General features: G+C 36.8%; 1 protein-coding gene across 1 annotated transcript in view; it reads right to left on the reverse strand.

Annotated features, from left to right (window-relative positions):
* BMT2 (base methyltransferase of 25S rRNA 2 homolog) overlaps positions 1–15413 on the reverse strand; it is a 106382-nt gene extending 90969 nt beyond the window's left edge. The window contains exon 1 of the mRNA XM_004741938.3: positions 15090–15413. Within this exon, the coding sequence (XP_004741995.3) occupies positions 15090–15249 (160 nt within the window). The 5' untranslated portion in view covers positions 15250–15413. The remainder of the gene's footprint in view (positions 1–15089) is intronic.
* Between the last annotated feature and the right edge of the window lie 7525 nt (positions 15414–22938).

A 22938-nucleotide genomic window follows, 5' to 3' on the forward strand; every position in this document is an offset into this window, starting at 1 on the left:
ACAAGGAGGGAACAATTATGGCTGGGCATTCAAGCATTAATTATCTTGCTACCCTTGGGCAATATGACCTTGCAGCGCAGAGTAAAGTTACTTAAGCTTGCTTCTTGCCTGTTATTTTCTTGGATCTTTACATACAGTTTTCTATATTAAAAAGGGGTTGATAGGTGAGATGGTAACATAAATTAGCAAGCAAGCTAAATATTTTTATTTACTTACTTGGACATGCTCTTGGCATACAGTACTTTAAAAAATTATTATCCTTGGGCAAAAATGCTGCTAGAGAAATTATCTTGGAAGCCCCTCCAAAGCTTCAAGTCTTTATAAAATGTTCTGAATAAAAATTATAAGCTGACTATATTTGCCATCACCTTTTTAAAAACATTAAATCAGTCACCACTTTTAATATGAAATCTGACAGAGCAATGTGTGTTCTGATAAAATATGGAATGAGAATGCTATGGCCAAATAAATGAGCATTATCATAATTGTAAGGGAAAAGAATAAACAAAAGGATAAACAAAAATTATCGTGGTGGCTTCACTCAACATCCTTAGTCTTAAGATTAAGTTTTATTGCCTTATGTTCAAATGTAGGCAATTGTTTGGTGGCAGAATAAAATAAAAAAACATAAAATAAAACAGCCAAATTTGAAGATCATAGTCAAATTCTCTCCCCAGTTAAGACTATTACATTCTAGCATTTAAGAAGTGTTTGTTTTTTAACACAGAAAAATAATTTAAAAAGTTCAAATACATCAAGACTGACTTACTCAAAATTTCAAAAACCTTATTACTGTAAGCACAGAGACCAAGAAGGACTGAGTTGAAAATCAAAATACTAGCCCTTTAGTTTGACTAAACTGAGAAACAGCAATAAAGGTACATACATGCCCATACACACAGTGTTAAAATGATTACATATCACAGTCTCAATATTGGCCTGAATACCAACTGTAAACCCAAAAGGGATGAAGGTTTCTCTTTTGGAGGGTTATGTATTTACACAACAATATTTTCATTAACCAGTAATATTTGTGTAGTGACAGAGCTAGCTCTCAATTTGTTATATAGTGAACTGCAATAACCATCCACTAAAACAAGCAGGCAAACAGATTTCCTAAATTCTTAAAGAAAAACTCCTCAGTTTTAGCAACATCTTTTAGATAGAGTAATTTACCAAATCTCTAATAGAACTACAGGAAGTAAAGTCTTTGAAAAAAATATTTTGATTAATGATACATTAATAAACCTATGATGGTTCCTAACTCTTCCTAACTATTCATCAGACTTGATATCAAATGGTTCATTAAGGAATAGTATCATTTTAGAGGTGCTTTATCTTTTATTAAGATGGATATCTTCAATTCTAAAAGGCCTTTTGTTTGAACTTCTAAGTTTCACTGCTCTAACATGAAAAATAAATACATAAAATTACTATATTTGTTGGTAATAACAATCATTCAAACAAAAGCTGTATGGCCAAATATATCTGGGAAAAGCTATGTTTAACATATTTAAACAGATTTCTTTTCTGTAAGACTTTTTAGCTTAGATTCTACAGAAGATACAACATAAGACAAAGACCTGGGTGTAAGTAGTTTATTTGGGAGAGAATCCTAGGAAACAGGAGTGAGGGAGTGGGGAGAATAAGCCAAGGCAGGAAAAAAATGCTAATACAAAGGTACACTATTGAGTTCTGCTGCTGTGGGCTAAAGAAGCATATGAATCTGGAATTTTGCACCTAAAAGACAGGAGGCTAGGACATTTTATGCATCAGCTACAATCCCCAATTAACTGAGAGTTGATGAGAACCTCTACTTCTAGTTTGCACTTAGGCACTGAGTAAGGTGACATCCTTAGTGGGGTCCAGCAGTGTTGAAGAATAGTGGAAAGCAGCATTCAGTTAAAGTGCAACTTTGTTAGGGCTGGAAATCTCTAAGCTCACAGTTTGTCCGCCACAGCTGAAGACCAAGGGTACATTATGTTGGGGCACCAAAAGCATCTACTACAACTCTGTATCACTGTACACTGTGAAATTCAATTTACCCTAGAATTAACTAGAGTTGCAAAGGCAACTGTACATATACAAAGACAACTGCACATATACAGAAACCTACTACTATTCAGCTTTTAAGACCCATAGTTTACCACATTCAACAAAATTCTGTGTACATAATATTAGTATCTTGTACAGTTTTAAAGCTTAGTATCTGCTCCACTGAAGTTTTGAGGAAGGATTCAAATTTTGTCTGTGAAGCTTATTTAACTCAAACTGTTTGCAGAGAACTTTCAATTTTATGTCTTTGCTAACATTTAAGTCTCCAAACTCTCTCCAACTATAATGATACTGAAACTGATGCATGATTAGTAAAGTGTAGTACCCTTATATATAATTGAGACTAAACAATGTAATTGTATATATTTTTCATTCTTTCAGTGGATTTGCTGAAAAAAAAAAATACTCTATATCAAAACATTACCCAGGATAACAAAGTTAATGAGCTAGCACTGGCAACAAAGAAAGGGAAGAAGAAATGTCACAAGATGTGGTAGATGCTATATGAACCAGATTATGTTCCCCATGTCCAATGTAAGGCATCCTGGACCCAGAACTTTTAAATCATATACAAGAAGAATGTATCAAGAAGACACTATGTTAAACAGTGGTTACAAAGCTGAAGAAAAAACACTGCCAACCAGTTATTAAAAAAATTCTACTTTCTAGAATACTCTTGAAAGCTTGTTAAACAAACAGAATGGGCAAATTCAGTTTTTTTTCCCACAACAGTCCATTCTCTGTTTTTACAGTATTCAAAATAATGGTATTTATCTTTTAAGCAAAGTATTTTCAAAATAATTTATGATTTGAGATCTAAAAGCCAACACCAGTTAAGGTTGACCAGTGCCCAGTATCCATAATCAAAATCCTCCTGCTAACGTGGTCAAAATTTTTACACAAAAAATATGTTAATACTTGATTCTAAGAATTTTTAGTTATCTTTTAGAATTTAGGCCAACCAACATCTAAAAGATTGAATTATTTAAAAGCATAATACTTTTTCATTACCAATAGCAAATTAGGAACTAAGAACTTCCTGAGGTCTGCATCAAAGATCTAGTCAACAGAATCAGAAATGCTTAAGTATTCAAGCTCAATCAGAGGTTCTCAATGAATTAGTAATTAGTCATATAATTATTTTACAAGGATATTGGCATTTGTGATGACTCAAAATCATTGTGATTAATATCTATTTTCTTGCCCACTTCTTAGACATCCTCTAGAAGTATGAATGTATCTTTTTCAAGAAAGAGATAAAGGAGGAAGAGGAAGGGAAGGAGAGCTAAATTTCCAATAAATACATACATTTCATTTTCCCCAAATACAGAGAATTCAAAAATTATTTTTAGAAAGCACAATTAAAAATATATGTCCTCCTGGGACACCTGAATGGCTCAGTGGGTTAAAGCCTCTGCCTTTGGTTAAGGTCAAGATCTCAGGGTCCACGGATCCAGCCCCACCTCGGGTGGGGCTCTCTGTTCAGCAGGGAGCCTGCTTCCCCCTCTCTCTCTGCCTGCCTCTCTGCCTACTTGTGATCTCAATCTCTCTGACAAATAAATAAATAAATAAATAAAATCTTTAAAAAAATAATATACATATATGTCCTCTGGCCTAACTTAAAATTAATAATTAGTGGATATTTATGGCCAAACTAAATGAATATAAAGAAGAAATCAGTAATCATTTGTTCAAGTACATAGTTTTAAAGATCATGTTAAAGCTCTGCTTCATCTAAAAGATAAAGTCATTGGGGCGCCTGGGTGGTTCAGTGGGTTAATGCCTCTGCCCAGGGTCCTGGGATTGAGCTCCGTATCAGGCTCTCTGCTCAGCCAGGAGCCTGCTTCCTCCTCTCTCTGCCTGCCTCTCTGTTTACTTGTGATTTCTCTCTGTCAAATAAATAAAATTTTTAAAAAAAAATTTTAAAAAAAGATAAAGTCATCAATTTGCCTAATAAGATTCTGAACTGTTAACATGACTTCTATTTATTATATTCTTACAAATTTTTTAAAACAGTAATTTAAAAAAAACTAGTTAATAATTTAAAACACAACTGATGCCAATTTAAGTTGTCAAACTAAGTTCAGTAACGCAAATCAATGAACCAAGTTATTTTGGAAGATTGGTCCTAAAAATCAAGAGAGTATCATAATTACTGACTAAATTCACCTCTACAAACATTTTATGTGACAACTAGAAGAAAAATATGAGCTACTCCTTATAAAAAGTGGTTAACAGTAACAACTAGGAAAAAATTAATAGCACATTAATTCATTAATTCAAAAGACAGAGTTCCATGGAATCTAAAACAAAAACAAAAAAACCAGCTGACAGATATAGACAGCAGATTGGTGGTCACTAGAAGTGTGGGATGGGGTGTGGGAGAAATGGGTGAAGGGGGTAAAAAGATACAAACTTTCAGTTATAAAATAAATAAGTCACAAGGATGTAAAAAAAAAAAAAGAAAGAAAGTAAGTTCCATTTTTAATAATTTAGTGATCAGTTTAAGGTATTATTACTTTGGGCTGCTTGGGTGGCTCAGTAGGTTAAACCTCTGCCTTCAGCTCAGGTCACGCTCTCAGGGTCCTGGGATTGAGTCCCACATGGAGCTCTCTGCTCTCCACGCCCCACGCCCCCTTGCCCCCTGCCTGCCTCTCTGCCTACTTGTGATATCTCTCTCTCTCTGTTAAATAAATAAACTCTTAAATATATATATATATTATTACTTTGAGTGCAAATGTCTTTTTGTTTTGTTTTGTTTAAGACTTTATTTGACAGAGAGACACACATCGAGAGAGGGAACACAAGCGGGGTGAGTGGGAGAGGGAGAACCAGGCTCCCCACCAAGCAGGGAGCCCAATTCAGGGCTTGATCCCAGGGACCCACAACCTGAGCTGAAGGCAGACGCTTAAGGAACTGAGCTACCCTGGTGCCTCTGGTGTCTTTTAAGAACCAAGTATAATGGTGTTAAGCAGTTATTCATCTTTACTCTTCTAAATAACCTCAAGAACAGGTCCAAACTTAAGTGAACCAATGGAATCCCCTATTTAATTTGATACTATTTTTCCTTTTTGAATTAACTTCTCTCCTGCCATTTGTTACAAGCAAATTTCTTTCCTTCAAATCATAACTGAATTCACATATTCAAAAGGGACCATCTGCTTCTTACTTGATCATCTTACAATTACTTCATATATGTATCTGCAATCCTTATAGTACTTTGTCACTTGTTTATGGATATTGTCTATTAAGACCATAAGATGGTAATTTAGAAAGTATAAATTGAAAGGCAAAGACTTTTTGATTTAAAACTTATATAAGCTATAGGAGGAGTTAGTGATGGTGCCCCATTATTGGGGGAAAAAGTTTTACATTTTTGCCATGTTCAAAAAATACACAAAACACCAAAATTATAAATTCAGTACCAGAGTAAAATTAAAACTAGAGTTGACAACTGTCAGTGGATAATAGTGATGAAAAAAGTAAAATCTGAATACTTCAAAATAATGTTCTCAAAATAAGAGTTACAAGAGGCTTGGAAAAACAATAGATTCAAAGTCAATTTTCTGGAAGCTTCACTGTTTTATGCACTTTATGTATGTATTTTTTACTTTATGTTACTGTCAAAAGAAAAATTGCAGCTGGAAATGCAATTGTATCCATTAAGTTCTTTGATAACTGTACGGATTTCTAAATAAAAATTTGAAAAAAACAAAAAATATTCAAATGGCATTTTCTACTGAAATAGAAAAAAAAACCCAACAGTACATATATCCTAGGAAAAGCTATACGCTTAAAGAGAAATTATTGGTAACACCACTATTTAAATAGATGAGCTATTTTATGTGAAAAAAAAGATAGATGGTGTTATCTATGCTTAAAAAAAAGACAGATGCATTTTTACATGCTAGGACCATTTGATGTTTATAAGTATGCTACAAATAATATAATTTTCTCAGTAACTCCTAATTTTCTCACTTTAAAAAGATAAAGCACAGAAAATAAGGAATTTTGTTAAGTGTAAATCTGAGGCCAAATTTAGATAAGAATAGCATGTAAATTATTCTTAGTGATTTACCCTTCTGAGTCATAATGTCATAGATCAATGCCGCACTATTGTGGTTCTTACATGGAATACAAAACAAATCACATGATTCCATAGTCACAAAACTCTAAAAAAAAGAAGACAAATGTATAGTCAGAAGAGATCAGTGGACATGGAGTACAGAGTGAGAGAGGTGTGACTACAGAGGAGCATAAGGAAATTTGGAAACAATAGAAATGTTCTGTATCTTGAATGTAGCAATGCTTCACAGGAGTATACATCTGCCAAAACCCATTGAATTGTACACTTTAAATGGGTTCAGTTTATTGTACATAAATTGTTCCTCAATAAGTTTCATTTAAAAATATTATATGCCATGAGCACAGTAAAAAGTTAAAACATTAAAAAAATATGTATTTCATTAAATTTGAGGCTCATTAACTTCTCTTAAAAAAAAAAAACAATTTGAGTATCACAAACAAATCTTGACCTTGTGGAAATTCAGAACTAAAAATCTACTTAATTTTTACTTCGGTACATTATCAAATATGGACAGTAAGATACTTCACCTATAGATGACCAGATTACCAAATTCACATTTCAAGAACCTTTAAAGATCATTTTCTCTAATATGAGATAAGCAGATAACTCATGACCAAGTGAAAACAAGTTCAACAGCCACTCTATGGCATTAAGACAAGTGTTCAGGTCTAGAGTGTCTCACACAGTTAAACCAGGCTTCTCAGGATTCCTGAGTACCTTATACAGTGACACACCTAAAGGGGAACAAAACATCCATGGTGTGTGGTGTAGAAGGAGCTTCTGAGATTCAAACATAGAATACCTGAAAACCTGCATCTTATATCCAACATGTCATGACTAGTCATTTTTCTGATGAGGGAAAAAACCCAATACTGTGATGTTCTAAGGTCAGACCTTTCTTATAAAAACAGAAATATAAGAAGCAAAGCAGTCAGGGCTGGTGGGGGGGTGGGGGCGAAGAAACATGTTACAGCCATTCTAATACTGAAGAAGACAAAGACTACAGAGCAGTCTTGGTAGAAATTCCAGGAACCAGCCAATAATCTTCAATGTTATAGCCCTTAAATGCACCCAGGCAGTATAGTTAAGATATACGTTTTTATTTCTTAAACCATGTATGTAACAAATTTAATGCTTCCTATGTTGCAAATACTGTTTTAAGTACTTCACAAATATTAACTCATTTAATTCTAATACCAACCCACTGAGGCAGATCTTTTACTTTACAGATAAGGAAACTGAAGTACAGAGACATTAAGTAAACTTCTCAAGGGTACACATCAAACATAGCAGTCAACTGCCAAAGTCCATGCTTCTAACCACCACACCACCTTGGTTCTCTTTACCAGTTTTTAATTTATGAATGTTCACAGATATGAGCAAAGCTTTGCACCAGAACAAGTAGCACTGACACTACTTGCTACAAACAAATGGTCTTTTGTCAGTCAAATGTAATTATTTAGTCTATGCTACTGCATTAATTGTTAGATTTCTGGCAATGATTTCAACTCTGGCTGCACGCTGAAATCACCCAGAAGTTTAAATTAGTTGATCAGGAGTGCGAACTGGTTATTTTAATGCTCCTCAGATAAAGCCACTGTGCAGTGATGGCTCAAAACCACAGGTCTATGATAAGACTGTAAACTCAAACATCTCTTGAAATAATATATAGATTAGTGAGGGTTAGGGCATCCTGAAGAGTCAAATTTAATTAAAAAACAAAACACTGCATGGATAAAACTCAGTATCTACAAATGTATTTTAGTCTACAGTCTATCTTGTGTTTGGAGTATTCTCTTATTATAAACATATTTATGATAAAAATAGTTAATTCAAAATGTAAAACTCTGAATATATCCTATACATGAGATGGAAAGAAATTAAGAAAAGTCAGAATCAATGGCATCAACATCTGTTATTCCCTTATAAAACAAATTTACTGATATATGTACAACCACAGAGATTACTTGTTTAGTGTAAACAAAGGACTTATGAACAACCTTCTGAGAATTAATTTCTGTATAAATTGGACTAATAATTTCTATATTAAGTAGAGAAATTGCTTTATAAATGAGAAAAGGGGATGAACAGATGCATGGTGATTAGCCATCTATTTTAAAATAACCCTTGCAACGGGCATCAATATACCCACACTTAGAGCATAATAAATTAGTATAGTTTATATCAGTGGTTCTCAGATGTTTGCATTTTGCAATTAGTGCAAATTTCACCCCCAAAATTTAGGAGGTTGATATTGGGGCTGAAAGACTTTTATCTTTGAAGTTACAGTACATAAGTAAATATACACTCAAACAAAATTATTACATCTTCTAATACTAACACACACAGACACAATACAATAACCTTAATAGTTCTCATTTTTGTGTTTGGATAAAACTTTTTATTTTTTTATTTTTTTTAATCTTTGGCTGACACTAGTATGTAGGAACCAATAGGTAGGGAAAGAGGAGTAGCAAACAACAGAGAAATTCACAGTATACAGTAAAATAAGGCAAGGTGATTCCACGAACATTTACCAAATGTTAAGAACAAGGCATTTTACAGTATCCATATTCTCCACTATTTACAGTTTAACTATAGAAAAGCAATATTTTACATTGATAATTTCAAGCATTTTTAGAAGAGTAAAACTAATCTAACTACTAAATACAAGAAGCCATGACCATAAATTCTTTACAAAAAAAACTGTACCCCAAATTTACAATTTAAAAATACAAATGATTATAAAAAGATTAAACCTGGGGCGCCTGGGCGGCTCAGTGGGTTAAAGCCTCTGCCTTCCGCTCAGGTCATGATCCCAGGGTCCTGGGATTGAGCCCCGCATCAGCCCTTCTGCTCAGCAGGGAGTCTGCTTCCTCCTATCTCTCTCTGCCGGCCTATTTGTAATCTCTGTCTGTCAAATAAATACATAAAATCTTTAAAAAAAAAAAAAAGATTAAACCCAACTATCTGGAAATAGCTACATAAGCATCTTTCTTTTTGTGTGTACTTTAAATTTATAAGCATAATGCTACATACTAGGGATACAAAAACAAAAGGCAGAGTCCTACTCAAGGAACTAAAGTTAGTGGGAAAGACAGGTAACTGAACTGGTAAGGGATAAATACAATAAAGGCAAGCACAACTGTGGTATGGGAGCACAAGACAGAAAGAGGGACGCTAATGTAAAATTGGACACCACTGGTGTCTTCCAAGGATCTGTACTCAATTACACATTATTATCACTCTGTGGGTCAGTTCATATGGCCTCAAACTTCAATTTCCACAGAAGGCCTTCCAATCCTATACTTCCAAAGGATATATTTCGAACTAAATAATTACACCAACCCTATGACAAACCAACCTGTTTACTCTGTTCTCCCTGTTCCCATCCCAACCCATACACATTTCCAAAAGAGAGGAAAATGGGTACTTAAATTTTCCCAGAAAACAAACCTTGACATCATCTCTGACCCTTCCCCTTTACCTTCACTGAAACTACTCACTCTGACCTTCAAAAATTCTTTGGTGTATCTTTCTCTGTATTCATGATAACTGTTGTTATTGATGCTATGATTAACTCTAAATCAGATCAGTTTAAGGGTCTCCTAGGTGATCTCCTTTCTTCCGGTTCTTTCTTACTCTACAGTACTTTAGAGTTCAGCGTTCCTTAGCTCCTCTGTTCATTATATAACCTATGGAGCTTTCAAATACATATGCCTATGTTTCACAAATTTCCACAGATGATAATGATGTGGAACCAAGGCTAAGATCCATTGCATTTGTTATTTTTTTCCCCACAAAACAATGAAAAGGCTCTACACCAATCAAGAGGATCTACTTAATTTTACTGTACCTTTTGAAATGTAAAAAAACCAAAACCCTAAAAAGATACCTTACTACAATGATGACCAATAATAACAAAATCAAATAGTTAATATACTATAAGCCTCTCACTGAAATGACTATTTACCAATCAATGTTCTCTTTTAGCGTTACTAATTATTAAACCCTTCATTTTTTCTCCCTGAGAGAATGGCAATTCCCACTCTCCTTGTGTAAAGTTAAGAAAGCCCTTCTGTGGAAAGTGTTCACCTTACTTATTTTGCTAACTAAATAAACATTCTATCACAAAGCAGCACTTTCTGATTCTATATCAGAATGGGCATGACTAAAAACAAAGGGAAAAAAAACAGAGTAAAACTTCACTTTAAAAAAGAGAAAAAAAAAGAAAGAAAGAAAACCTGTTCTAAGTTTTTTGGGGTCATGGAGTTGGTTAGTATTTTAAAGTAGTGTTGAAGGCCATAGAAGGAAAAAAAATTAAGAAATTTCAATTAAAAAGTCTGTTATCCTAATATTAAAAACAATTTCAAAACTTTGTTTCAGGAAAACCAGTAATATTATATTCATTCTTTCATTTTTAGACCTTTTGGTGTTAGTTTAAAAATATTTCTAATGCAGGGGCACCTGGGTGGCTCAGTGGGTTGGGCCTCTGCCTTCAGTTTGGGTCATGATCTCAGGGTCCTGGGATCGAGTACCGCATCGGGCTCTCTGCTTGGCAGGGAGCCTGTTTCCTCCTCTCTCTCTCTGCCTGCCTCTCTGCCTACTTGTGATCTCTCTCTGTGTCAAATAAATAAATAAATAAAATCTTTTAAAAAAAAATTTCTAATTAAAGTTTTTCCCTCCCTGCCAATTCTCTTTCATGTGTTTGTTAAAGAATAACAATCACAATAGTAATTTTTCAGACTATCCTAAACTGTTACTCTAGCTCACCCCTTCTCTCAAACTATGAAGAATGTGAGTAATCAATAAAATTAAACATCTCAACTAGACTATGTAGTAGTTGCTTCTTAACATGCTGCTCACAACTATTTATCTTCAAAACATAATTTTTTCTGGACATAGTCTATAGAACCAACATACCCTGTATTCTCCTTTTGTGCTTCAGTATCAGTAATCTGTCTTAACTGCTTTTATAATATCATCATTGCTATTACTAACACTGATTTTAATATGGGAAACTACAATAAAGATCACCCATAATTCAGGGACCTTAAGAATATCACTCTTAACAGATTATTATGCATTTTTACTTTTCTCTGACTGGCTTATAAGCTACATGGGTTTGTGTGATGAACTGTTTTAATTTGTTTTGGCCTACAGAATAAGTAAATTCAGAGTATTCAGAGTGAATAAATTGATGAAATTTACTAAAGACATTCACAGATGGGTTAAAAAATCAAATCTGAACGGAATGGAAATCATACTTTTATTTCTAACATTTTCTCATTTTTTTACATGAAACTTTAAGTTTGGAAAAAGAGATGGCCAAGCATAATAATAATCATTTTAAGAACAGGATTATGTGACTAGGATTATGGGAAAAAACATACAAAGACAACTGAAAATACACATGGCTCTACTTCAGTTCTCAATTAGATATGTACTCATCAGGTAGATCGAATTAAACAATGAAATCCCTGTTTGGAAAGCAAAATTAGCTGTTTCTCATTAAAAAGCTGTCTACAACTCTTATGATACATTTAAAATATTTCTGGCTTATATGACGGTGTTATTTTTAAGATTTTGTATAGCAAAGACAGAAAACACCTATATCTGCAAACATGTTTCCATTTATATAAACTCAATCTAAAGGACTGTCCCTTAGCTATAAATGGCGGACACTACAAACACCTCTTCTCACCACTGCTAGGTATTTCCCTACCATTTCCTCTTGATAACTACTTAAGATAACAGCACTGCTGAGAACACTGACCATTATCTCCAATTCTTACTTTATACAAATTGGCAAAGGATCTCTAAGTGGTGACAGAGAACAGGCAGTAAATGGAGTAAAGAGGGACAAAAGTGGTAAAAAAAAAAAAAAGAGTGCACTAAATCCATCAGCTAGTCTTTACCATTCTATCCACTACCACCAACCCCAAGCCTGCTCATCCCCATCAACAAGAATCAGTTGGGCAAATGGACTAGAAAGGATGGAGAGAAATTTTTTCTGCCACAGCAGGAAAATCTTATTTTCACTGTTATTCTTGATTCATTTTCAATTTCAGTACCAGATATAAGGGAAGGGAAAACTACATTATCTAACTGTACACTTGCTATCCAATGCTCACTCCTGCCATTTCTCACCCCAAAACCCATACTTCATATAGTCCCAACTCAGCTCATCATACCTATCCCATGGATTACTCCATTCTCATCAATTTACATCATTTTACCTAACACAAATTCCTGCTTCCCATTTTCCTCCTATTTCACCAACATGTGGAGTTACCATTAGGTGTGCAATTGGGAAGAAAAAATTATTTTCATAAAGTTATGTATAGTACTAATGATGAACTATCCAAACTTCAAGCAAATTGTTTCAATATTTTTGGGATTTGGCTCACTCATGTGTAAAAGGAATGCATTCCAAAGATTGGCTGGCAAATTTCCAGGCCCCATTGACAAGGATTATGAAACTATCTACCAAAGGTAGAAGACAAGAATTTTCTAAATGGCACACAGATGATCAGTCATATTTGGGAATCAATGATAAATGCTAAGGTTCCTTCTAGTCTAACATTCCAAGATTCTAAGCTGGAATTTTCACTGCATTTTCTAATAGAAATATTGTTATAAAATGTGTATAGTTTATATCATTGATTGTCTTACAGGTACTGTTTAAATAGGCCTGTATAACCTGACCTAGCACCTAAGCTCCACTTACATCATTATTTTATGACCACTGGTGACTTGCAAATGAACTTGTATGTTTGCACACTGTGGACCACCAGTATTATAATACTAAAACCTCAAAGGAAAACACTAAAAAATTATTTTCTTGGGATTATGTACATAATTAGACTTTTCTACAGATGGCCTTTTCACAGATCTCTGTCCAATCACAACTAAGATTTGACTTACACGTCAGAAATAAAAGTAGGAAGTGCATGCTCATTAGGATCTCTTACTTTGCTAGTTCACTGGTGGGGCTTTGTGTATCCCTGGAATAAAGCCTAGAGAAATCTAGATCATTGATGGAATTCAGGGCATTAAAATGCCTAAAGAACAGTCTCACTCAAATGTTTACAGACTGCCAGGACTTGACCTGCTCAGAAGCACACTAGATCATTCATTTATGAACAACATATATCTCTTCTAGCTCTGGTAACTTCCAATGACCAATTCTCATTATAAACAAAAGTTCCCTTGGTTAATATTCAAGTATAAAGACATGTTTCAACATGTGGGAACTAATCAAGTATAAACAGCACTTGAACACACGATGACACATTACTAGTGTGTTGATTTAAGTGGAACCTCTTCATTTACCAATAAATTAATAATATTATAAAAAGGTAGAAATGGAAACAATTATATGCTAGTCAACTTTTTCTTTAAAAAGATGTACTGACTTAGAGCTGTACAAAATAGCATGATAAATTAAATTGTGTACATTTATTTCTTCATTTCTCCAGTGGATTTCTCCAATCTACAGTGAGTGCCATTATGTAAGTGCATTCTTTGAATATCAAGAATGATGCAATGGTTGCCATGACAACTACTCATTTTATTGAATAAATTGTGGGTTGGGGGTTAAAGCGTTCTTTTAAAAAAACACATGTCAACATCTTAACTATGCCTGATAAGTCTCTTTCTATTGTCACCTATTAAACAATAACTATAAGCCATCTTTGAGGATGACTATTTAAACAGCTATTTAAAAAGCTAGGCTTGAGTTGCCAAGGGAGGAAAACTTTGAATTAAAAGTTTGAGAAAGGAAACACATCAACTACATTCAAAGGAACAAAAGATACTTCTTTTTAATCTTCTAGAGTAATTGAAAAGTGTTTGTAAATCAAAAGTAACATGATGCTACATGTTACTGTAACATACGTTGCGTCTAATCCTAAATTTAACTCACTATAAAACTAACACTAGAAGACTGCTGACTTTCAGTTTGCAATTAAGCTCAAGTGAGAGCAAGTAGAAGGCTATCCCTCATTTCGATACTGAAGAAATTTCTCCTGAGTGTGTAAAAAACTGGGAATCTTCAATGTCAAGTGACCTAGAAAACAGCTCTGTTAAGAAGCCTATATTTAAAAACACCGAGGACAACTGCAGACCCCCACTATAAACGCTCCTCTCAAAGCTTCTTCCTTTGCTTCAGATCTTCCATAGGGCAGGTTCCCAGCTTCACCGGCATCTGCGTCCCTAGGAGGCTCGGTGGTTACACAGACTATTCAAAGCTAAACAATATTTTCAGAACCTGCCCCAGATCTTTTCCTTCCCCACCGAAATCAAGGTTTTGGAGAAGGGCGGAGGGGGGTTATGAATGGCGCCCCTCCCCCCTCTGACAAGGTGAGGTCCAGTCAGCTAGAAGGCCTGCTGACTTCGCAGCCCTGGAAACCAACGCGAGGAAGCTCCAGCACTGCCCGGTAAACCCACAGGCAAGGGGTGGGGGGGTGTCTGTCGGGGCAGCCAATCACGCAGCCTGGTCAAGCGCAGGGAGAGAGTGGCAACTCACGCTTCCTTCGATCTTTCCCAAATGGCTTTTACCTGCCTTCGTGTTTTACCTTCACCTTTCTCGCGACGAGCGACCTCCACCTCTTCTGGGAGGGCGCGTGTGTTTGTGTGTGTAGTGACAACAATCTCAGCACCCCGACTGGGGACAGGGGATTGGAAGGGGTGGGGACTCCGTTCCTCCACAGCCCTGGAACTCTCCTGAAGGGCCCTCGAAAAAAAGGGGCGGGAGGAGCGCGTCTGACGCCGACTGAGGACTCGACCAAGAAGGGGGCGTCCGGGCCTGGGAGAGCGGCGCTGGCAGGGGCTGACGTGCAGCTCCTTCAGGTTGCAATGGTGGCCCCTTGGGGGAGGGGAGAGGTGACAAGGGGCTGGGGGCGATGAGGCCTCCCCTCCCCCCTCGCTCAAGCTCGCTGTTTACCTTCCCGGTACTTCTTGCGGAGCCGCCGGTGGACGCTCTTCACCACCCCGGACAGCTTCTCCTGCTCCAGCTTCCGCTCCTGCTCCCGAGGCGGCGGAGTGCTCGGGGGCCCAGCCCCATGCCTGCGAGCACTGCTTCGGCCGCCGGCCTCCGGCTCCATATCGCTGCCGCCGCTGCCGCCGCCGCTGCCGCCGCCGCCCCTCGGGCCCCCGCAGACGCCTGCCTGACGGAGGAGGTGGCAGCAGCGGAGGCAGCAGCCGGGGGAGGCAGAGGAGCCAAAGCGTCGGCCTCGGAGGTGGCCCCTTTTCCAAACGCTCAAGCTGATTGGCGGACTGTGGAGGGCTGGGCGGAAACGGAAAAGCCTAAAGGCCAATGGATGGAGAGCGCCGGCGGCGCACCCGGTTGTTTGGGACCGCGAGCAGCTGGAGGAGGCGGGGGAGCTGAGGCAGTGGGAGCGCTGGGCCCCAAAGCTCCTTTCTGCTCCCCACCCCTCTCCAGATTCTGTGCGCAGGCGCTGTGAGCGACGCGCTTGCGCGTCTGAGTTTGCTGAGTAGGGGCTCGGTTCTACCCCCAGCCTTCTCGCGTCTTCCGGCTTTTCCATCCCTTGAGAATTGTGTTCTAACGCTCAGCGGTTAGGGTCCTCTACCTGTACCCCTGCTGTGCTTTGTCACTTATAGGTTCTCTTTAGCTGCATAGCGCGGGGAAGCGCTTTTGAGATGACTCGACAGCACAGGAATTTTGCACTTCGAGGGACCCAAGCAGTGATGCTTTCATTGGCGGGCGCGGTCTACCAAGTAGTGACTTAATTCACCGGCCGCCCGTGCTTAATGCCTTTAGTGCCAGAGCTGGGCCAGGGACATAGGAAATGGGAAAACGAGAGAATCAGGAAAAGCGGTAGAAGGTAATAGTGGAGAGAAAAGGAAAGATGGAGAACCCTCAACACCTGCCCTCAGGAACTTTTGTGGTGGCCCAGGTGTCCCAGGGAATGTACCCTGATTTAATTTGGATCAGAACTGAGTGCTTTTGAAGTTGGGCTTGGGTGTTCTGTCCTTTAATTTGGTGGGTTAGTCTACGTGAAGTGTGCCTGAGTGGGTTTGGCAACCTATACCATCACCAGCGCCCCTCCTTGCCCTTCTCTTTTGGAAATTCCTGAGGAGCATAGTTGTTGATTTCCATCCCTGCTCCCCAGAGAGATGTCGGCTGTATTAGTTCTTGACGTTTCTGCTCGAAAGGCTGAGAGCTCTTAAAGGATTGTATTGGGTTGTAGAGTACCCCCGAACTGCAGTTGTTGGTTACATGTTTGTAAAATGTTGCAAAAACTTTCTAACCAATGATTTTATGAGTATAAATAAAGCTTGCATTAAGTAACTTTTATATGCCACCTGCTCAGTAATAAAGACCCTGAAGAGCAAAGCCTTGTACATTCTCTAGAACATAGGAAGAACAGGAGGGGAGAAATGGAGATGATCGGTGGAATATAATGATGGAAGATGTATTCCTACCTGCGCAGTAAACACACAGATCAAATACAGATAACTTCAAAAGAACTAATTATAATGAAGTTACACACAGATGTGTAATAAATTGAGGCTATCGTGGTCTTATTTGGGGGCTTTTCATTTGGGAAGAAAGACGTTTTAATGAGTTGTTTTGGCTCTTTCCATATTTTAATATATATGGGAGGTGAAAAGATGTGCAAATTTTCAGAAGTTACAACCATTGTAAAGAGGCATTACATTTCATTTGTACTGAACTGTACTAAAAAAAAACAAACTCACCCTGCTACTACATGCAAATGAATTTTAATGTCCTTAAAAACCTCTATACACTTATAGAGGTGTATACTGAAGGAAATTTGGAAAATAGAGATGGGAGTAAAATAAAATTGCTAAGAGAGAAGATCTTGAGTGTTCTCATCACAAAGAAGTGGTAGTTATGTGATGGGATAGAGGTGTTAGCTAATTTGATAATGGTAATCATTTTACATTTTACAAAAGTATCAAGTTAAGATATTGTGCACCTTATACTTACGCAATGTAAGGTGTCAATTGTATCTCAGGAAAGCGGGGCGGGGGAAGGTAGAAGTCACCTGAAAACCTACCATTGGGAGATAGCAACTGTTAACATTTTTTTTCTTTGCTTGTATGTCTTTATTTCAAATGGGATTATTTTTGATGGATGTAAGGTAATCTATTATATCAATAGCCTCTCACTTTAGTCACCAATTCCAAACATAGTGTATGTATGTTGTTTCCAGTTTTTTCATGTTCCAAATAATGCTGTGATGAACACCCTTGTACACAAATGTTTGTCTATTTCATTATACATTTCAATAGGCTAAATTTCTGAAAGTCAAATTTTTTAATCAAAGGGTCAAATTTTTAATGAAAACATGTTAAAGTTTTTATTTTATTTTAAAGATTTTATTTATTTATTTGACAGAGGGATAGAGAGCACAAGTAGGCAGAATGGCAGGCACAGGAGAGAAAGAGGGATAAGAAGACTCTTCACCAAGCAGGGAGCCCAGCCACAGCTCAATGCCAGGACTCTGGGATCGTGACCCAAGCCGAAGGCAGACCCTTAACTGACTGAGCCACCCAGGCACCCCTTTGTTAAAGTTTTTAACATATATTGTCAAATGTCTTGTTTGAAAGGTGGTGGCAGTTTTTGTCACCTCTACCAGTATATATGAATGTCTATTTCACTGCACCCTCATCAAATATATGTGTTACAACTGACAAAATCATTAATGAGTTTTTTTTAAAGGTCTTTGTTTGTAAGAGACACGTGGAACTTTTCACTTTTTTAACTAGCAATTCTGGCTGGTATAATATTAACATTGAGTATTAATTTAAGAACAAATAAAAGGAACTTATTCAAGACTCTCTAGTTGTCATTTTTCAAGCAAATTAAAGAGCACAGTAATTTAAAGATTTTATTTATTTGTTTCACAGAGATCGCAAGTAGGCAGAGAGGAAGGCAGAGAGAGAGGAGGAAGCAGCTCCCTGCTGAGCTGAGAGCCCCATGTGGGGCTCAATCCCAGGACCCTGAGACCATGACCTGAGCTGAAAGGCAGAGGCTTTAACCCATTGAGCCACCCAGGCCCAAGTACAATAATTTAAATGTGCCTTTTGGTTTCATACTTTCCTGAGAAGCAACTCAAGAAGGAAATTGAAAAGCTGGATTCTATTCTGAATTTGCATGAATTCAAATAGGGCAAAGGCCAATATAACCAATATTGACTTTTCTTAGGAGGACTATGGCAACCAGTCATAGACCACAGTTTAAAAGGAAGTTTATAACCTTCCTCTGGTGTGATTAATAGTATTAGAAAAAGCTTTCTATCTGTTAGAGTTGCAGAAGAATGGTAATGGTATTTTCCATTTAAGTAAAACATTCCAGTTGCTGCTAAGAGGGGTTCTCTGCGGGAAGTATGTTTGGTGCCACGAGCTTATTCTATGTGCAGGAAAATATCGACACCTTTGCCTCCCATGTGATGACAGGATTTCATATATCATAAATATCTTAATTTTTAAAAAAATTCTCTCATTATTTGAGGTTTTTTTTTTTTTTTTCTTATTTGAGAGAGGGAGAGATAGAGAGAGAGTGGGGGGGGGTAGCAGCAGAGGGAGAGGGAGAAAGAGAGGCAAGCTCCCCCTGAGCAGGGAGCCCAATGCAGGGCTCGATCCCAGAACCTTGGGACCAAGACCTAAGCCAAAGGCAAAAGCTTAAGCAGCTGAGCTACCCAGGCACCCTCTCATTATTATTTTAAATGGCTGTTGGAAAAAGGGATGTCAGAATACAACAGTATTCACTGAGCAGGATAAACCAGTCTGGGAGGAAGAGGCATTTTTTCAAATGACTGCGCTAAACCCCTGATAACTTGGTTTCTCATCCTCATTCTTTAAAACAGCACAGATTACCTCTCTTTACAGAGTTAACATGCAGAATCGTGTTAAGACCAGCATTAACTAGAACATGTGAAAACCTAATGCAATGATAAAATTTACAACATTTTTGCAATATATTAATGGAATTCATTTAATTTTCAAACCGGACTAATATAGGAAGATATCTACATAGAAAATGGGAAGTATTCTTCCAGGTGATAGATGATGTTCTTATAATGGAGCAGAGGACTAAGAGATTTTCTGCATCCTTATTTCAGCTTTTCATTAACCACCAGGACATTAATCACTTGATTTCTCTAGGTTTATTTTTTCTTCTTTATATGTTAAATGAAGAGGTTAGATTTGACTCGTGTTTTTCAATATTCTTTTTTACCACGACACACAGTAAGAAACACATTTTTTAAGTAATACATTTTACCTATTTATCTTGAAAGACATGCAAATGGCCAACAGATACAAGAAAAGGTGCTCAACATCATTAATCATCAGGAAAGAAAAGAAAATACTACTAAAGAATATTAGGTGCCCCGCACACTCCAGAAGGACTAAAGAGGCATATTTGGGGACTACACAGCTTGGATCAGCATCTAAGTCAAACCCCACTGACTGTTTCTTGGCTTACAGGGCAAATGTTGGACATTAAATGATGGAACTTCAGTCACTGTAATACTGAAATACCCACACCTCCACACTCTCCCTTAACAAACCAAAAGATTCCCTGCAGCTTCTGCTTCATTGTTTTGCACTTCTCTGAATAGAGAGTTCACTCCAGAGATTATAGTTAGCAGAGTCTAAGTCTCTTTTCTAGGCTGGCATTCATGCCAGAGGAAATGTCCCAAATGTAAAAATGTTGTTCAAAAGGATCTGAGTAGCTGCCATATGGCAAGGTACATCTCACAGTGTTCAGAAAATTAAAGTGAGTCACAGTTATAGTGGTATGGAGGTTGAAAGAGATCTTTTAAATTGGTAGTGTTTTCCAAATTTTAGGCCAATATTCAATAGTGGACCATAAAATCAATGGAGTGTGCTCCACAGTTTTAAAAACTAAAATAGAACTGAAAATACCACCACCTATTATTGTACTTAATGAAGGTAAGTATTGTCTGATGGAACTTGTGTCCTAATTACATGTAAGTGTCTATATTTATATATGTATAGTATATGTTTAAGTGTCCTGAGCCCACAATGTAAAACATAAAGATAAAAAAGTAGATCAATGGACTAGAAGAGTAGTTCAGAAATAGACCCACGCTTGTATAGACAACTGATTTTTTTCACAAAGTTGCAAAGACACTTAGTAGAGAAAGTATAGTTTTTTTCAATAAATGATGCTGGAACAAGTGGACATTTATACGCAAAAAAAAAAAAAAAAAAGGAAGTTCAGCCCATGTCTCATGTCATATATGAAAATTAACTCAAAATGGAACACAGACCTAAATATAAAACCTAAAACTAAAAGTTCTGGAGGAAAACCTTTTTGACCTTGTGTTAGGCAAGTTATCTTTTAGAGATTACATAAAGTACAACTCACAATAGAAAAAATAACTTGGATTTCACAAAAATTAGACTTGCCTCTCTTCAAAAGACACTGCTAAGGGAATCAGAAGACAAGCCACTGAGTGGGAGAAAACATTTGAAATTATTATGTCTCATAAAAGGCTTATATCCAGAATATATAAAGAACTCCCAAAACTGAATGGTAAGAAAACAAATAACTTCCCTCCTTCACCAAAGGGGAAGAAGATATGAAAAACTTCCCTAAAGATGATGTACAGACAGCAAAAAGTACACGAAAAAGTGTTTAATATTATTAGTCACTAGGAATAAAACAAATTAAAAGCACATGAGTTACACACTTCACACCTATTTAAATATCTAAATTAAAAAGACTGGCCATACAAAGTACTGGCTGGAACCTAGAGGTAAGGGAACTCTCCTACAGTTCAGGTGCAAATCTTAAATGGCACAACCACTTTGAAAAACAGTCTGGCAGTCTCTTAAAAAAGTTAAACATATACCTACCATATGATTCAATCATCCCACTCCTAAGTATTTACGTAAGACTAATGGAAGTGTGTGTATATATATACTTTATAAATGTGTGTGCGTGCGTGTGTGTGTGTGTGTGTGTGTGTGTGTAAAGGTTTATAGTAGCTATGTCTATAACAGCCCCAAACTGAAAACAACCCAAATGTCTATCAACAGATGAATGAAAAACTGTGGCTTAACTATACAATAGAATACTAGTCAACAATAACAAAAAATAAACTGTTGATTCACATGACAACATGAATTAATCCCAAAATAATTCATGCTGGATGTCAGAGTCAGACAAAAAACAATAATATACTATACGATTTTTACCTATGTAAAACTTCAGAAAGCAAATTAGCCTATAGTGGCAGAATGTACATAAGAAGGTTATAAAGGTGGGGTAAGGAGACGTGGATAGGAGGGATTAAAAAGGGGAAAGAGGCAACTTTTGTAAGTTTTTAATATCTTGATTTTTGTAATAGTTTTATGACTTTAAATTTATAAAAATTTATCAAATGGTACACTTCAAATGTATACATTTTATTATATATTTATTATACCTCAGTAAAGCTGTATAAAATAATAAATTTAGCATCTATTATATGCCAGGTATTGTGGCTTCAGTGGAAAAACAAAGACATTGTGTGTGTGTGTGTGTGTATATATATATATATATATACACATATATATACATATATGTGTATATATATGATTTTATTTTATTTATTTGTCAGAGGAGAGAGCACAAGCAGGGGGAGGAGCAGGCAGAGGGAGAAGTGGGCTCCCCACAGAGCGAGGAGCCTGATGCAGGGCTCAATCCCAGGACCCTGGAACCGCGATCTGAGCCAAAGTTGGACACTGAATGGCCTAAGCCACCCAGACACCCCAATATTATTTATATTCTTATAAAGTTGACAATTACTAGTAATAGGACATAGACCAGTGAAATTCTAATTTTTTACTATTTATAAAACAAAGTAAGTGGAAATTTGATACAGACTGGTTACCTCTTTTGCTACCTAAATCAGCTAAGTGATCAACTTAGTGTGAAAGTATCAAGGACTACTTGTCTCCCATCCAAGTACTAACCAGACCCAACCCTGCTTAGCTTCCAAGATCAGATGAGATTGGGCGCGTTCAGGGTGGTATGGCCATAGAAACAAGGACTATTTGTTAACCGAGAAGATATGTAAAAATAAAAGAAAGAGATAACAAATGATTATTGAATTTTAGTTTCTTACCAATGCCTGCGACTCTAAAACAGAAAATGATAAGCAACATTATAAATTCTTAATGTGTCCTAATTCCAAATAGTTGATAGTTACAGGAACTGAAAATATTACTTTGATTTTTGTGCTAGGTTAAAATATGTGCTACTTAATTGTAGGAGCATATGTTTTTTAAAGAAAATTTCCCATTGAGGTTTCACACCAGTTCAAGAGAACTAGCGGTAGACTAGTTGAAGAGAAATATATTTTTTTTGTTTTGTTCTTTGATTCACTTTATATGTTTGAGGAAAAGCACCGGATGGAGAAAGGCTTTTGTTAGTTATTTGGAAATAGTTATCTGCCAAGTTGATCTCAACCTATAATAAACTGGCATATGAGATAGTAATTAACTTTTATCAATTAAAAAAAAATATCTGGGGTGCCTGGCTGGCTCAGTCAGTAGAACATGTCACTCTTTTTTTCTTTTTTTTTGAAGATTTTATTTATTTTTTTGACAGACGGAAATCACAAGTAGGCAGAGAAGCTGGCAGAGAGAGAGGAGGAAGCAGGCTCCCCACTGAGCAGAGAGCCCGATGTGGGACTCGATCCTAGGACCCTGGGATTATGACCTGAGCTGAAGGCAGAGGCTTTAACCCACTGAGCCACCCAGGCACCCCAAATATGTCACTCTTGATC

This window comes from Mustela putorius, unplaced genomic scaffold (assembly GCF_011764305.1).
Source record: "Mustela putorius furo isolate JIRA1106 unplaced genomic scaffold, ASM1176430v1.1 tig00003845_pilon_pilon_pilon, whole genome shotgun sequence".
In the NCBI taxonomy this organism is placed as follows: Eukaryota; Metazoa; Chordata; class Mammalia; order Carnivora; family Mustelidae; genus Mustela; species Mustela putorius.